At 42.5% G+C, this 18,197-nt stretch overlaps 2 protein-coding genes across 4 annotated transcripts in view; one reads left to right on the top strand and one right to left on the bottom strand.

Moving 5' to 3' along the window:
• The window catches only part of PEX6 (peroxisomal biogenesis factor 6), a 35,319-nt gene extending 28,512 nt beyond the window's left edge, over positions 1-6,807 (bottom strand). For all 3 annotated transcript variants that reach the window (XR_009762428.1, XR_009762427.1, XM_061625513.1), the window contains exons 1-5: positions 5,798-6,807; positions 2,893-3,056; positions 1,647-1,730; positions 1,101-1,203; positions 194-330 (exon numbers count right to left, since the gene is read on the bottom strand). Coding sequence is in view for 1 of the 3 variants with exons in the window: in XM_061625513.1 (XP_061481497.1) it covers positions 194-330; positions 1,101-1,203; positions 1,647-1,730; positions 2,893-3,056; positions 5,798-6,745 (1,436 nt within the window). In the remaining 2 variants the exon portion in view is untranslated. The remainder of the gene's footprint in view (positions 1-193; positions 331-1,100; positions 1,204-1,646; positions 1,731-2,892; positions 3,057-5,797) is intronic.
• A 441-nt stretch (positions 6,808-7,248) lies between these two features.
• Positions 7,249-18,197, top strand: part of PPP2R5D (protein phosphatase 2 regulatory subunit B'delta) — a 70,385-nt gene continuing 59,436 nt past the window's right edge. Inside the window, exons 1-2 of the mRNA XM_061625495.1 lie at positions 7,249-7,321; positions 17,869-18,135. Coding sequence (XP_061481479.1) covers positions 18,109-18,135 — 27 coding nt within the window. The 5' untranslated portion in view covers positions 7,249-7,321; positions 17,869-18,108. The remainder of the gene's footprint in view (positions 7,322-17,868; positions 18,136-18,197) is intronic.

Below are 18,197 nucleotides of genomic sequence, written 5' to 3'. Positions count from 1 at the left end.
CAGCACTTAAATGTGGCACAATCAAGAAGCAGAAAACTCCTACCACCCCATAAACAACGTAATGCTCCCACATACAGAATTATCAGCAAAGGAAGCCTATTGGTAAAGGGCAACAGCCACACAGAGCAGTCCCAGCCCCCAAAGCTATCTGTAATAATGTGTTATGTGGTACAAGTCAAGCGAGTTGGCTTACCTACTGTGTAAGTGAGGCCCAAGAATGTCACAGAGCTGTTTCACTACGGTGCAGAGCCCAGCAGGAGATAAACTACTCCAAAACCCATGGGCATTTTGAGACGGGAAAGATGGAACAGCACTGTTTGTTGAACCAACCTACAAGATAAGGCAACTGAAAATCATCTGATATGAAGATGTCTTCTCAAGTCACTCAAACACCCTTTAGAGCAGAGATAGCTATTTTATTTATTTATTTATTTATTAGATTTTTATACCGCCCGACTACCATCGCTCTCTGGGCGGTGTACAACAAAGTGCAAAAATATACAAAAATTCCATAGTAAAATACAACAACAATGTAAAAGAATAAGAAAACTAAAAGCAATTACAACACATATTAAAACTAAATTAAGTTAGATTAAAATGCCTTAGAAAAGAGGAAGGTTTTGACTTGGCGCCGGAAAGACAGTAACGTCGGCGCCAAGCACACCTCATCAGGGAGACTGTTCCAGAGTTCGGGGGCCACCACTGAGAAGGCCCTAGTTCTAGTTATCACCCTCCGAGCTTCTCTATGAATCGGAACTCGGAGGAGGGCCTTTGATGTAGAACGTAGTGTACGGGCAGGTTCATATCTAGTGATGGATGTGGTCCCTGAAGCCCTACCATATTTCAGTAAAAGAGAAGTAGATTTTTTCTCAATTTCACAGGCAAAGAAAACAAAGAGGTTTTCAGAAGTTGGGAGAAAGATATTCCATTTCAAAATTTCATCTCTCTTAGGGTTTTATATGTGATGCCCTAGCCATTTTTTTAAAAATCCATCTTATAGCTCATGGTAGATTTGGCCAAACCACAAATTTTACCACATTCAAAAGGTCTGAGGCCAACACTACAATGCAATCTTTAGTCACACACACTTTATGCCTTACCAGGAATAAAGATGTGTTCTGGGTGTCAGCCAGGTACCCCGTGCTCTGCTCCTTTTCTTCTGCTGCTAGTATCTTTTTCACCTTGAAGTAGAGCTCTGGCCATCTAAATGAAGAGCAAACAGGCTAAAATTCCAGTAGTGAAGGCATGGGATAAAGGAAGAACCAACAGAAAGGAACATTCATAGGAAAAAAATTACTTTGAGGAAGCAAAGGGCTTCAAGGCAGTTCCATTGTTCTTTCAATTGCTATTTTTCTCCAACACATCGTCTTCATTTATTACATTTTCTGAATTTAAAGAGCAGTCCCTAACACCACATACCTTTCTTAGGAATCAAACCACAGTGTTTCAGCAGAAAGCCACAGTCTGCAAGACTGTAAGAATGGTACCATCAATCGAGGGTTAACAAGCTTCTGATTTTCCAGATGTCTGCTCTCCCCAGACATTTGCTCCAAAGCAAACCAAACTACTTCAATTAGATTTTAGAGTAAGCAGCCTGATGACTGAAAGCTAACAGCTCATTTAGCTTTACAAAATGGACAACATACCTAAAGAAGTTCGCTGAATTTCCTTCTAAGAACTCAGGATGCCCGACTGTTGGAACACACAGAATATCTTCCTCTTGGATTAGCCTGCCACAAAATAGCCATGGTAAAGAGTAATAATAACATTATTATACCCAAGGAAGAAAGAAAAATCTGTTTGACATTGAAGTAGTCTGATAAGGAGCAAGGGCGGCCATCAGAATTGTTTCAAGTGTTTCATTTTCTTCTAGCAGATATGTGGCCTAATTGATAATTTCAAATTTCTGTGGTGAACAGAAGGGGCTGAATGAACTTGTACTTCTTACAGCCAGAGAGCCATCTTCACTGAACTACCAACATGTGGTGCGAAAATCATATCATCAGAAGAACATTTTCTGCATAAAAGCAGTTAAATATAATTGTATTTTAAATGATATTTAAATCTAGTTGTACCATAAAGCACACAGAAAAAAGTGAGGGGAAAGAAAAATACCGGGGAAGTGGGAATGTAACTTTTAGATAGCATTCATTATTTATTTTATTTTCATTTTAAAAAACTATACCACTCTTTGGGACAATTACCTCACAAAGTGTTTCACAATCAAATATATCAAAGAAACAAACAGTAAAATACTACAGTAAAACTATAAAATCCTATTACATTCAATAAATAAAATTAAATTTAGCACTGGACAATTATTCTGACCCAACATCACATTTCAGTCTCCAAAGGCCATTCTTTTCTTTTTAAGTGTCTTTAAGCTCATTTTAGGAAGATAAGATACAGAGCCTTCTTAATTTCCACTGAAATTGTGTTCCATATGTTATTTTGCATTAAACTATTTTCAGTGCAGATCTTAGGCCACAGCTCTCAATTATTGGCTAGGATTAGCATCATTGCCCACTGAATAAGAGGGGAATCTTGAGAAATTACTAGGAGAGGCTACTAAAGGTATTTGTCATATACAGCCGCAAGAACTGGCTTAGCATCACAATGCTGGTGCAAAAGAGTTTAAGATTTGTCTCAATTGGAACAAATAAGTTACTTCACTGATTTAAGATAGATATTCTAATCATCTCCAAAATCAATATTTTATTTGTCCTCTTACTTATGGATGTTTAAAAAGCCTGTGGCACATGGGCATCAAGAACACATCCTGCTTATTGTGTGTTTATATGCAGTAAATAAGAAGCACAACAACAAGATCATCCCTTGATCTCATACAAAAGGATGAAGAGGTTAAGTTATCGTCTTTACTGAAACACTAACCTGGGAGTTTGAAAGTGTTGGTAGAGAATTTGGTCATAGACTCCTGTAGTGCTGTAGGATGGTGAGGACACAATCTCTATGTGTAGCTCCTTGGCAAAGGGTGGCACAGATAGCAAGGACCGGCTTCCTTTTAACTCTCGTGTAGCAGCAGCTTCCTCATATCTCTACAGAGGACAAACAACCCTATTCTATTTTGATGTACATAGAATTAACAACTAGGAGGTTAAGGTAATAATGTTCTTCTGTGACTGCAGTGACCTTTTGAGTACCAGCCCTACCTCTTCCCATCCCATAACAACTTGGAGAAATTTTCCCTCTGTGTACAGTCACAAAGTAATTTCAGATCTTTAATTTTAGTTACCCTGCTTTAACATAATCATTACAGTCTGTACTTAATGTATTTATTTCCTCACTGCTTCAGCTTCCCCCTTACAAACATGAGCATATATAAATATATGCATGCCAACTGCCAGACAACATTTCATACATCTGATGAAGTGTACTCTAATCCTTGAAAGCTGCTACAATAAATTTGTTAATCTTCAATATGTTGCAAGGCAAGACTGTTCCTCCAACAACAGACTAACACTGCTACCTCTCTGGAAAGCCAGACACAGAGTGGCAGATGTTTTCCATTCATTCATATAGAACAGAGCCTCCAATCTCTGTTGGCAATTATAAGTACAGAACTAAAGGGTGGTAGTTTTTCCAGTGACACTTCAATCTGGAGTACAAGATGACATCTTGCATGTATACATCCAGTGAGAAAAGATACAGGTTGAGGGGGACACACTATTTCCAATGCAAAATAAAGCCTGAGGATGTTAGTAAAAGTGGAGAGGAGATCCAGATGAGGTTTTGTTTTGCAACCCTGACTATCGAACTAACTATACTAAGCAGTCACATGCCTTTAGATCTATACAATAGCATAACACCATTATTGGGCTCCTACTGAGAGGAAAGGCGGGATATAAATCAAATAATAACTAAGTAACTAAATAATAAAATAATACCACTTCTGTAGACACAACCCTCATCTGGCACCTTCTGCTCATCAACCACCTACTAGTTTTGCCATCTAGATTTTCTCACACATACCATTACATCAAACAAAATGCTGTCCAGTACATCTTTACCTTCCTCATTCCCACATATTCAGATTGAAAAACAACATAATTTTTCACCATTTGACTCTCAAAGGAATTATCTAATATTAAGAAGTTGGAAGACAGTCAGTTTAAGAAACCAGCATGACTTGAACATAAATGTTCAGAAGTTACTAGTCCACACATACTTATACCAACAGTTTGCAGCTTTTCAAAAGAAAAAAACAGATTTTCAGACGTTCTATAAACCAGGCCAACTTTGCAACTTTAGAGGGCCATCGTTTACCCTCCTACCACACTTCTTTGGGTCTGTAACCTCCCTCATCTCCATTCCACTTACATTATTAGCTTCAAAACCCCTTCCCATCATCCCATCCAGAGAATTGGGAGGGAGCAATAAAGAGCAGAAATACTGTACTGTTCTATACAGGTTATGTTAAAGTGGTTTAATCTTGCACACAGACTAAGACCATCCTTGTACTGAACTTCAGAAGTTCCCAACCTTTCTCTTTATAGACCTTCAGTGAATTTCTAACTGGGGAATTGAAGGCCACCATCACACTTTTGCAACAATCTGACCGTACTTCAAGATAAACTGTTAGAGCAGTATGACAATGGAACCAATTACCCAGGGAGGTGGTGGGCACTCCAACACTGGAGGCATTCAAGAGGCAACTAGACAGCCACCTGTTGGGTATGCTTGAAGCTGGATTCCTGCATCGAGCAGGAGGTTGAACTCTATGGTCTATAGGCCCTTTCCAACTCTACTATTCTGTTATTCTAACTCATGCGCGTCTTTCAGTTTTGTTGACAGTGTTACAGCAAAGTCCTGCAGCTTCACTCAGAATGTCCTGCTATTGATGTCAACAGCCTACTGATTTCAGTCTAGTCTAGAAGTTAGGATGCTATGCTTAAAAGAGAAGTCTCTTTTAAGTGCATCCTTTATAATGGGTTAGGCTCCACAGATCATAACAGAGGACCCTCCTCACAGATGCTTTAGGACTGCTGTATTATTGTAATCCTGATCTGATAACTGTATCTTTCCTTGTGCAGTGGCATTTGACACATAGGCATACCAACTGTGTTTGTCTGCTATATGACCACAACTCTATTACACACAAGCCCCATCCTGACACTAATACTATTTTAAAATATCAGACAAGCCATGCCCAAGTGGATAGGGTAATTTTACTATGCTGAGGTGGTATTAGTTAGACTTATTAGTCTAGGGCAGGCAGGGGGAATCTTGGCCATCCAGATGTTGCTTAACTACAACTCCTACTGACCCCAGCAAGCTGGGCAATGGCCAGGGATGATGGCAGTTATAGTTCAGCAACAGTTGGAGGACCATAAAGTTTCCTACACCTGATTTAGGGCCATGCTTCTCATTCTGAATGAGAGGTCTTGGTTTTAATTTCAGATCATGAAGCGGGGATGGGGTGGGGTACTTTTTTAAAAAGGGCCATAACTCAAAATAGACCTCATGCTTTGCATGCAAAAGGTCCCGTATTCAATCCCTAGTTTAAAATTATCTTAAGTATTGAGGTTAAGAGATGCTCATAAGTCAGAGCAGGCAGCATTTGAGTAGGAACACTAACCACCAACAGCAGGGCTGGGGACCTCTCTACATTGCTAGACTACAACTCCCATCATCCTTACCTACTAGATATGCTGATTCGGACTAATGGAGAGGGCCAAAGACTCCCCAGCCCTAGTCTAGCCACCTAAGGCACTCAATCCCTGTATCTTCCCCGTCAGTGCACTTTCATCCCACTTTCTCAGCACAGATACCCACCCACCTGGATTTTAAGGAGGCTCCCTTCCAAAGGATCGCAGGACAGGTTGAAGGCCAAGGTGGCGGGGATCAGCGCTCTTTCCTTCATAGAGGCATCCTCAGCTGAGGCTCCGCGGTGCCTGTCCTGGACGTCCCGAAGAGAGAAGTACCACTGGGGGTCGAGGGCTCGCACGGTGGCTAGGTGGCGGCTGGCCCCGTTCCCAGGGGAGCCCCTCTCTTGCCTCGACACGGACACCCACTCCCCATGGAAGAGGCCCAGGTTGTGCAAGCAGCCGCGGGTTACCCAGAGACTCTCGCCCTCCCCAGCCTCGCCTCCTCCCCATAGGGCTGGGTGGCCCCGCTCGGCCCTCACCAGCCGCTCCCCGCCGTGTGCCCATCCAGACACTAGAGGCGGAGGGGGAAGGAGAGGAGATTCCCTCCGGTCTCGGCTCTCCCCGCCGCTGTTTCGCAGTTCAGTCACGGCCAAGCGAGTGCCGGCGGCCAACAGCCCTTGCAGAGCGGGCCGGGCCTCCAGTACCAGCAGCCCCGAACCCGGCAGGGTCTCCCCGCGCCGCACCAAAACACTGGAGCCGGAGCCGGTCCCCGGTCGCGGAGCCCGCCCTGCCGCCGCCGCCGCCGCCGCTCCCCCTAGCAACACCCAGCCTAGCAACGGCGGCCTCCGCACCGGCCAGACCCGCACCCGTCTCCCCGCAGCTAAGCCCAACCGCCTCAGGAACGCCCGGCCCAGCCACAACTCCGGCCCCGAGGCGGCCTCGGCCTCCAGTAGCGCCGCGCACAATAACACCGGCTGCGCCTGAGCCCCGGCCGGCCGGATGGCCAAGACCAGCGCACCAGCCGGCCCCGCCGCTGCCCACTGCCCCGCGGCCGGAGCTGGGGCCACCAGTAGCCCTACGGCCGGAGGCAGGTCCTGAGGGACGGCATCGTCCAAGATCCTCAACACCGCCACCGCCATGGAGGACGACGGGCGGCGGAAGCCCTCAGAGGTAAAGAGAAGGAACCATAGAGAAAAGGAGCAGAAGAACGCACCGCCTCTCTCCCTCACGGCCACTTCCGGCCTACAGGTGAAAACGTCCAGTGCCGAAGTATACGGTATAGGATACATAGAGCTACTAGCGTGTAGAGAGACGTCGTTAGAGGCTCATGGCCAACACTTAAAACTTTTTTCCTTAAAAAAACCATAATAAAAAGGATGCCATTGCCATCAGAAGTTACTGGGGGAATTACAACGGTGTTACGCACGCAGTTATCACTGTTTCTGCTTTTCTGCATTTCATTTCTCTTTCCTTCATATACCTATAACTCAGGACAACCCTTCATGCACCTGATGAAGTGGACTGTAGTGAACGGAGAGGGTATGCCAGTCTTCTTCGCCAACCTGGTGCCCTCCGAAGGTTTTGGACTACAACTCCCGTCAGCCTCAGCAGGTTGGCGAAGGCTGGCTTCCGCCATAAAACAGGAGTTACTGGGCGATCCTAACGATGTCTACTCAGAAATCAGTCCCACTGAGTTCAGTGGGATTTACTCCCAGGTAAGTAGAGTTGAGATTGCAGCATAATAAATCTGCATGAAAAAGAGAAGAGTGCCTAGCTTCCGCGTTGACTTTGCCTTTTTTTATGGAATTGTCCGTAGAAAAAATGGGAAAAGCTGAAGTTTAGTATAGCTACGATTAGGCAGCAGCGTGCTCCCACTCTTAGCAAAAGGCAGCAGCAAAGAAAAGAGGTTGTCCTCTTTCACATTTAGGGCTTATTATCTGTAAAAAAAAAACTAGGTGGGGGAGTTTTAAAACATTTAAAAGCGCATGCAAATAAAAGGAGCACAAGGCTTCTGCATGTATTTGAACGCTAGATGGGTCTAATATAAGGGGGCAATTTAGGCAGAGCGACATTTGCTGTAACCTAAGAGATATTTTGTATGGCGGGTTTGTCTAGTAGTTCAAACCGGCCTGAGCCTGTCCTAATAACCTGCAATATTAACAAAGGACTACATTGCAAGACTGTTGTAAGTCACTCTCTTATCCTCTTTCAACCGCAGCTCCACCCCCACTTGCGGTATTGGCACTGGTAGAGCAATTTCTGAAATATTTAAAAGAGAGAGATTTCACAAAATAAGACGTGCTTTAGGGATAACATTGTTTTCTCGGGTCACCTCTCTCTTCAGACGGGAGATTTTTTTTTAATCGCTTCAAAAGGATCTCGAAAGTTAGGGATTCCTTATGAGTTCGTTTTACATGTGTATGCGGACAGTGTTTTAATCTCTGAGCCTGCTGCAAACTTGGTGGTGGTGAGAGAATTCAACTCTGAAGCATTCAAGCTACAGAGAAGGAGCGCACAGGGACCCCGTCTACCATAGAGAGAGAAAAGGGGTAGAGTAACCACTGTTTCTGTGGTATGCTATACCCACTTACCTGGAAGCAAGTCCCACTGAACTCAGGTTTTAGTTTTGTGTAGACATGTATAGTGTGGCACTGTTAATCTACTGGTGTAGTTGGGCTCATCATTTTACATTGTTAAGTGCCCCAGGCAAATCTATCTATGGAACATTCCGATATGGTGCCACCACAGAAAAGGCCTTCTCCTCAACTGCCACTACAGGTTGCATGACAGCAGGGGTGGGGAACCTGTGGTCCTCCAGATGTTGCTAGACTTCAGCTCCTATTATCTCTGACCATTGACTGTGCAGCCTGGAGCCACAAGTTCTCCAGCCATGCACTACAGGTTGCCAATATATCTCTTACCAGCTCCCCCATTTGATATAGCTGATATTTGGGACCTTGTGATGTTCCTGTAGGTTAAGCATCTGTAAATATGGTAAGTGTGGGTCTATTAGTTGATGTATGGTAATTGACTGAAGGAAAAAGGGAGAGTATATGGGTGAGAAGCTGAAGTATGCTGCATGATGATTGGCTGATTGGCTGGCTGGATGAAGGTATAAATGGGGGAATCGGTTGAGAGAGAAGTTGTTGAGTTGGTTGGCGTGAGGTTGTTTGGTGAGGGTTGGTTGGCAGAGTTCTGAGGGAAATTTGGATTGTATTTGGCTAATATTTAAAGACTATATATATGAACAGAAACATAAAGAGTGACCATATATGAAACCATACGCTTGTGAAACATTCCTAAAGTAATCTTATTTCCTGTTGTTAGTAAGTAAATACTTATTTGGTATACCAAAGGCCTGATCCTTGGCTGGGGGAATGTACAGACCAGAAGGGAGGGCAAGGTAATTACCAAGGCTGAACAGAAACTGTATCTAATGGTGGCAGCAGTGAAGGGAGAAATTGTAACAAGTCAAGTATCCAGAGCAACTCAGAGTTGTATGCTTTATATATAAAGATACAAGGGGGTTGGGAACAGCATAGGCACACAGTCACAAAGTAACAAGCTATAGAGAGACTTAGGCAAAGTCTCTGGGAGTATTGGTTACAGGAAGTGACTGGTGGTGTTGCCTAGCAGTGGGATCTAGTGAGATCTGTGCTAGAGTGGAGTGAGAAACCATATAAAGGATGGTCCTGACTGGTGGTGTCCCTGGTGGTGTCCCTGGTGGTGCCTAGTGAAAGGCAGTAGCCACAAGCAGGTAGGAACCTGACAGGGAGAACCAGGGAAGGACATCACAGCCCTCCTCGCCCTCAACTTTCTGAGGGGAAGCTGTGCTAGTCTGTTAGAGCAACAAACAACAAAGAGCCTTGTGGCACTTTAAAGGCCAACAAATGTATTTATTTATTTATATAAAATAGTTGTTACTTACCCTTTATTGCTAAGCAGTATCAGAGCAAGGTGTATATGTATATATATATATATTTAAATATATCATATCATAACTAGGAAGCTAAAATATAATAACAATAGACCCAGACATTGCAATCTATTAACCTTTAATTATTAAACACCTTACTATGGTGTAAACTTTTGTGGATTAAAGCTCAGTTTGTCAAATGCATAAAGTGAAATCTTACACAGGGAACACAGGAAGCTGCCTTGTACCAAGTCAGAGCATCGGTCCATCTATCTCAGTGTTGTCTGCACTGACTGGCAGCAACGCTCTAGGGTTTCAGGCAGGAATCTCCCTCAGCCCTACCTGGAGATGCCAGAGACTGGACCTGGGACCTTCTGCATGCAAAGCAGATGCTCTGCAACTGAGTTATGGCCCTTCCCCACTAGTTCCCTCTTAGCTGGAAGGTATATATACACAAAGGTGTAAAGGAGGGTGTGGAACCTCAGGCCTGGGAGCCAAATGTGGCTCTCCATGCCTATCTGTCCCCAGGATTCTTCCTAGGCTATGCCCTCTCCCCAAGCCACATCCCCCTCCCCGGGCCATACCCATCATTGGCTCTGCTCCATGCCCTCCTCAAGTTGATTTGTGTGATTGGAATGTGCCCGTGGACTGTAATAATGTCTTTTCTGGATGGATGGAGAGAGCGCGCAGAAACCTCGTGTGGGTGGAATGTAGCCTCATTGCTTTGCTTACGTTTGTCTCTGGTTCTACTCACCACTGGTATGCAGTGCCCCTTCCCCAAAACCTGGAAGGTTGCCCATGACAGAATGTGGTCCCTGGGCTGAGAAAGGTTCCCCACCCCTTGTGGAAAGGAGAAGAATGTAAGGTGGGAGTTGAATGGCAATGAGATGCAAAAAGTAGTCAATGATCATTCAGTTAGAGTTTAAATGTGTGCTAAATAGGCACGGTAATGCTTCTCAACAGCAGATTGGTTATTATTTAGGTTGCAGTTCTCTACACATTTATCTGGGAGTAAGGCACATTAAGCATGCACAGGATTGCTCTGTTCCTCACCATTTGCTGCCATTCTACTTGATTGCAGCAGAGGAAGAGGTAGGACAGTGGGGTCCAATCTACCACAATTGAGAGACCAGCTGTCATTTGGCTTCTTTCCCTCAACTATTTCCATCCAAGTTGGTCATTATAAGAACAGCCTGAAACTGAGTCTGCTTGCTTTGCTTATCCCTCCCCATCCCTTTCTCCTTTTGTGTTGTGTCTTTGCAACCCAGGAGGCCGTAAATGTCTTGTTTTTAATCTATGTGCAGTGCTTAGTAAATTTTAGACACCTAATAAATGATAAATTATAAATAACATGCTATATCTGCAAATGGACAGATTATATTGGGAATAATTTTAGGGCAAGGAATATTTATATGGCAATATATATTTTAATAACTACTAAAAAAAATCCCTCACAACAAGACCTGAGTTTGAAAGAATATGAATTCCTGCCTTTCACTGTGGATTGTGTCTTTATGTTGACAAGGTGCTGCCAAATCCTAGTTCTAGATTGCCAGTTTTTTATCACTCTGAAAGAAAAAATATGTATAAAAAGTAACCAAGAAGGGCTGCCTGAAGACCAATTATCAGCCTAATACTTTTCAAATGTCTGTTATTGAAATCTTCTGGTTTAACAAAGATATAACCGTAGAAAGAAAGTTAACCAGGGATAGCATAGGTACCTTTGCAGCAAAGGTTTAAGGGAGTGGCTGCCACCTTTTGTCCATTGCCATTTGGTTTTTTAGAGAGTCATGTACTGTGCACTCCAAGCTCTAGGTCTAGGGGGAGACTTGACTGCAGTTGGTGTAAGTGCTGGATTATGATTTCACATGTGTCCAGAGGGATTGGAGATGCCTGTAGAGAAATTAAATTCTGAATTGATCACCTGTTCCTATGCATCTTTACTGATAATCAGTCAAACTTCATTCAATGGGATTTACTTTCAAAAAACTGGGCGTAGGATTGCAGTCTCTTTAGTGCAATATGCTGACTGGAAATTGCAATCCTATGCATTTTTACTCCAAACAGAAGTAAGCCTCATTGAGTTCAATGGGGCTGCTAGGTAAGTGTGTATAGGAATGCACAACTCTGTATGTTTACTCAGAAATAAGCCCCACTGAGTTCAGTGAGGCTTACTCCCATCCCAGGCTAGCGTTTATAGAAATGCAACCTAACAACAAAATCCTGTGCACAGTTAGGCCTTAGATAGCAGTCCTATGCTCACTTCCCTGGGAGGAAGCCTCACTGAACTCAATGAGACTTACTGCAGAATGGACATGTATAGGACTGTGCCACTGATTTTTTTTTAAAGGTGCACCTGTCACATATATGTAACTTAACCAGGGTGGAAAATCTAGGAGTGTTTTACGCAGTGGGAGGAAATTAAAATGCAAGGCTTTTGTTAAGATGTCCCTGATTTCACAATAGTGCTAGACTGGTATGTACAGTGGGAGGCAATATCTTTCCAGAATATATATATTTTTAAAGCATTGTGATCAATTTGACCTGATCCTGCTTTGAAGTGACAATGGACTTAGCGTATTCCATGCCTGTATGACCCACTCCCCACACTCCAAATGTTTTTCAATAACACTATAGAGTTGCCTGCAGTTATTTAAAGAGCTGAGGTGGCTTCTGACAGTGACAGTGAAATGCTGGCGCAAATGGCAGAAAATAGCAATGAAGCATTTATGAAATCAGAACCAAATGCTTTTGTTATGGGTCATATCATTCTATTGTTCTAAGTGGAGACACCGCTTTCTCTTCCTGTATTTTCATACAGCCTGCAGGTTGACATATGTATTTTTAATGCAGCCTGGTCCTGTGCATGATTTCTCAGTGACAAGCCCCATGGTTCAATACAACCATGTAGGTTCACATAGGATTGCAGCCTTAATGGCCAATAACGCCCCACCATGCTAGTAATTGATAATCATGAGTATCTAAAACCAAATGTTGAAAGTTACTGAGGCCACAGTCACATCTATCCCATATATTTAAAGCACTATTTTACTCCTTTAACAGTCACAGAGAGTCCTGGGAACTGTCTTTTGTTAAGGGTGCTGGGAATGGCAGCTCTGTGAGGTTAGCACCTTAATAAAGTACAGTACCCAGGATTCTCTGTGACTGTTAACATGGTATAATAGGGCTTTAATGCATGATGTGCATGTGACTGTCATCTAGTTGTACACTGCAGACTAAAAAGAACAATATATGTACAGTTTGAACTTGGCCTAAGAGAGCTCCAGGGGAGCTGCTGTTGCTTCTGTGGACTGATACTGCTTTGGAACTAGCAATGCCCACCTGTATGCCTACTTGCTGCCCACCTGCTCAAATTGTATATTTATTTATATATTTATTAACAAAAAGTATATAACACTTCATTGTAAGAAAACTTATTTTCAAGAAAAACTGTTGAAAACAAGTAATTAAAACATTTAAAAGACAATTAAAACAGCAGTAAACTAAAAAGATATTTAAACACATCAGCATCTACATGTATGGCTAGGTTGGCTAACAGAAATGTTTTAAGCAGGAACCAAAAATAATATAGTGAATGTGCCTGTCTGATGTCAATAGGCAGGGAATTCCAAAGTGTAGGCGATGCCACACTAAAAGAACAGTTTCTTGCAAGTGTGACACGAGTATTATGTGGCACCTGTAACAGTGCCAGTTCTGCAAATCGAAATAAATAGATTAAAAAAAACCCAGAACTCTCTTGTACTCTTTCTCCTCACATGGAAAATGACTGTGTAAAGTTGTCCTGGAACTTCTTAGTGCTTAAGTAAGTGGGAAGGATGAATCATTATGACAAAGCTGGTGTTGTGCAGTAAGACTTGAACTGAGAAAACCTGGATTTAATCACCATCTCTCTGCCTAACCTACCTCAAAGGATTGGTATAAGCAGTGGAGACTGGTGGCTCCGATGTCAGTGGTCCAGTGAATCTGGTCTGGGTTTTAACCTGAACTTTAGAGTAGCTGTCCAAGGTGCAACACCAGCACCTTGGACAGCTCCATGAAATTTCAGATTAAAACCTGGAGTGAATTGATTGCCGCTGACATCGGAGCTACCAGTCTCCAATGGATAAAAGGATAAAATGAAGGAAATGTCCATGCATGCTGTCTTAAGCTCTTTGGACAGTGGAAAGGGTACTAATTCAAGAGATCAGCTGTCGCCTCACATGTTTCAGGTTTTCCCATGCTTGAGCACTTCATTATTGCTTCCTAAGGTGCACATTCTTTTGCTTTCCCCATTGCATTCCCCTCCGTTATGCTGGGGTGGGGAGCCTGCAGCCCTTCTGATATTGTTGGACTCTCTCTCATAATCCCTATCTAACATGGCCAGTGGTCAGGTCAGGCATGATGGGAGTTGTAATCCAATAGCATCTGGAGGGACACAAGTTCCCCAATCCCAGATCTAGGTAAATGAAACAAAGGAGTTGACATCAGTTCTTATTAGAATGTTGAGAATAAAGCTGAACATCTATTCAAGGAATTAAGGCCATTTAGGTGCAAGTATATTTGGAAGATATGTGGACTGCAGCCAAAGCCATTTGTGCTCATTTAAAGTATTATATGGCCTACAGAGCTATCTGCATTGCTTCTTGTGTGCATTCCCCTTGGTGTTCCATCTATTATTGCTTAGTATGTCATGTTGAATCTTGGCAAGAGGTGACATTTGCCAATTTTGCTTCCCAAACACAATTATTTTAAATTGGCAGGGGGAAAAACCATAATAGTGATGCCAAATTGGAGCAAACAAAGGAGGGGTTCTCACAAAACAAGGCAAAATATATTAGCAGACCTCTGCCAGTAGGGTTGAGCAACTCTTGTCAAACTTGAAACTATATATAAAAAAATTGAGTCACTCTTGAACTTACTATGCATTACTCCTATTGCCAGGGTGAGGTTGGGTTGTCTTAAATATTGTCCAGAGTTCATTTTGTTTTGCTTTTGCAGTGGTTGAAATGATAGCATATGCCAGATGCAAAGTTACACAAAAATATTTGAGGCAAATTTACAATAGATCTGTACAGAACTGGGCTAACAAATGTGAAGTGCTTAAGTAAGAACTCATTCCCCATGTCCTTCAGGCTGTTTATTTATTTATTTATTTATTATTTCAATTTATATACCGCCCTTAGCAAAATAGCTCTCAGGGCGGTGAACAAACAAGATAAAATACAATATATTTATATATATATATATATATATATTTATATGACTATAGCCTCAAAACAGTGTATTAAAAATAAAGAGTGGGTCCTTTTTAAAAAAAATTTGAACGATTGCAATATTTACCACATTGCTATTCTATTTAATCTGACATTTAATTAATATTTTCAATTACTTATTTGAATTATCTGTTAGTGCTACGAGGAAAGTATTTATGCTTTGAGGTTCCAAACTAAACCCACAGGTTATATAGAAGGGAGATATACTGGAATATCTGTAAAAAAATTAAAATTATATATATATATATATATATAATTTTATATACACACACATACTTATGGCAAGGAAGAGGTGAAAGATATTATTCAGTGTGTATTATATTGCAGTAGTGGTTGGTGCCCATTGATATTGGTGGGGTGGAATGCAGAGAGCCCAAACGGCAGGTAGAGCCAGAGTCAATGACAGAGCCAGCTAATTCTAGTTTTGTCCCTGTCCTCCTCTCTGCTGAGTTCTGTAAGGACAAAACTGATACCAAAGAAGTAGAAGCTGACAGGCAGTGCCACCCCCTGGAATGGATGTAAGTAAGGAGACAGGTAGGTGTGTGCTGACTAAGGGCACCTGCCCTCAGATTTGAGAACGTAAGAACTAAACCAAAATTTCTTAAACCTTTTCCCCTACAGACCAATGAAAATTGCTGGGTGTGTTGGCAGACCACTTAATAAATTTCCCAGCCCCCCTCAGTACCACTGTCATTGTCAAAACCATCACCATATTGTAAAATTATAGGCCCCAGGCCAGGGCACTGAGAAGGGTCCCTACAACAGCCTCTACTGTTATATTGTTCCCTGTGTAATTCCCTTTGGATAGGTTCCTGAAAGAGATTAATTGGACAGTTTAAAGACTGTTACTTACAGGGATAAATACATTATTTTTTATTTAAGGTTTCTGAGCCCAAGAACTCAGACAAAAATTTATCACACAAAATAGAGTCAAATTGTGCTGGGCTTCACCTGGGCTAAGATGCATCTTTTAGCTGGATTATGCCTGTTTTTTGTGATGACCAATGGTTTTTAGCAAATTAGTCACACACACACTGATTGTTATGAAGCACTTTCTCTTCCCCTTCCCTCTAATTTGAAAACATAAGAACTAAACCAACAGTTCTTAAACCTTTCCCCACACACACCATTGAAACTTGCTGGATGTATCAGCAGAGCGCTTAATATGCTTCCCCCCCCCACTTCAGTACCACTATAATTGTCAAAACCATCACCATATTGTAAAAATTACAGGCCTCAGGCCAGGGCACTGAGAAAGGTCCCTACCACAGATACATTTATATGGAAAAATTAGGTCAGGGTCTTGGCTCCCTCTTTGATATATCTAGCCTTTGTCAAAAAGCCACAGTCTCCATTGTCAGAAAAATAAATAAATCCAGACATCCTCAACTCTTCCACAATATTTCTGTGCCACCATCACCTGAACATATCTTGTACTCCACGAAACGGAGTTTGAGAATCACTTAATAGGATAATTGATGAGTGGGTCAGATCCACATCTAATCTTAAAACATATTTATTCAGAAGTAAATGCCAGACTGTTCAATGAGAGCTTCTTCCTGGTAAGTATGCTTAAGAGTGTCGATTTGAGACCCATCTAAAGGCATTTTGGCAATGATCGTCAAGGTGTCCCTGTGAAGCTCATAACCTTGGTATGATGGAGCTAATAACTCCTTTGGGTTGTTTCCAGGAAACTTCCAGTACCTCTCATGCCTAGTAGCCACTGCTAGACCTGATTCATCTAATTTCACAAAGCTATCTATGCTAGTGTTTATCATCACATATGCTGGCAATTCTTCTCTGCTGCTTTTATGAAATGCTTTCAGTTGGGCGGCAAAAATGCTGGAGCTTTTTGATTCTGATTATAGCATGTTTTATTATTGTACTGGGCAAATTGTTGCTGTATTTGCTGGCTGTTTTGTTGGGAGTTTTAAAGGTTTAATTTTAAAGGTTTATTTTTTTTTTAATATTGATGCTGTACATTTCAGGATATTTTCCTGATAAACTAGATTAAAATAATTAAAATAAATAAATAATGTTAATTTCCCTATTCTAGACACTGACTAGATAAAAGCATTACAGTACTCTCTGTATGTTTACTCAGAAGTAATCAAATTCTTTAAAATGGGGCTTACTCCCAGATAACGGTTTATAGGACTGCAGCCTTAAACTCGGGCAACTATATTTACATACAATTCTGGGCACACTGGATATTTCTGTAACTGCATTATGACAGTGGATCCTGGATCTCAAGCATGTTTGTTTGCTACATTTTATATTCCATCCTTCCTCCACGGAGCTCAGACAGAGCTGCATACACAGGTCATTTTCAGTTGGTGTCCTTAGGATTTCAGCCTTTTTGTTTTTATTTTTATTTTCAACCTCTATTGGGTACAAGCCAACTCATGTAAGCCCCATCAATTTCAGTGTGAGTGTTAAGCAATGTTTAAACTCTCCCATTCAGATCCATGAAATGTTAAAATGCTTACTTTGGCTCAACAGTGCCCTGAATTGTGATTACTTTTCTAGTCCCGTATGAAGGCTGTTTGTATTGAATGATTTTTTTTCCAGGACGTCTGTCTTACAATTCCTGATAGTATTATTCAAAGAAATGTTGTTGTTTTTATTTTTGGCCACTATATATGTAGAACAATGTGATCAAAGGAGCAGTGACTAAAATATATGAATGACTGGCTGGCTGTTTTTAATTTTTCTCTGTGAGTGCATATGCAAAGAATGATAACTGCAATGCAGTTGTATTTCTTTGGAGTACTTTCATAGCAAATTTTCATTTCATGGGGGTTGCCTCTATATCGTTTCTCCTTGACAATGACACAGAGAGAGGCCTGTGTGTTACATTGTACCAGTGGTCCCTGAGCTGACGAATATACACATATACACACCCTTTCCAACTTCTCTGAAGCAGCCACAGTGACCTATATATGCATGGTCTGGCAGCCCCTGGACAGCCAGCGTCAGAGAAGCTCCTTTACAACCCCCTCTTCCTTCCCCCTACAGCCGTGGTGCTTTTGCAAACGGGCTGCCGCTTATCCCACTCTCTCCCGCCTCCCAGCTGTCCTTCAACAAGCCGCTGAGGCCGCCGCCAATGGCAAAAATCGCTTCGGCTACCGCCGGCCAATAGGACCAAGTCAACGAAACGGTTGCCAGGCAGGTTTGGCAGAGCAGATCCAATGGGGGCTCATCCACCCCAGTGCAGAGGAGGCGGCGGCGGCGGCGAGGAGAACCGAGAAGAACCGAGCGAAGAGGCCGGGCCAGTGGCGGGAGAGGCCGAGCGAGCTTTTTGAGATCCGGGATGCCCTACAAGCTGAAAAAAGAGAAGGTGAGCAGATGGAGTGGGTGTTGCAACGGGGTCTCCCTCGGGCGACAGCAGAAGCACCCCAG

This window comes from Rhineura floridana, chromosome 4 (assembly GCF_030035675.1).
Source record: "Rhineura floridana isolate rRhiFlo1 chromosome 4, rRhiFlo1.hap2, whole genome shotgun sequence".
NCBI lineage: Eukaryota > Metazoa > Chordata > Lepidosauria > Squamata > Rhineuridae > Rhineura > Rhineura floridana.
Note: the sequence above shows the minus strand (reverse complement) of the source record. Positions and strands in the feature narration are given on the sequence as shown.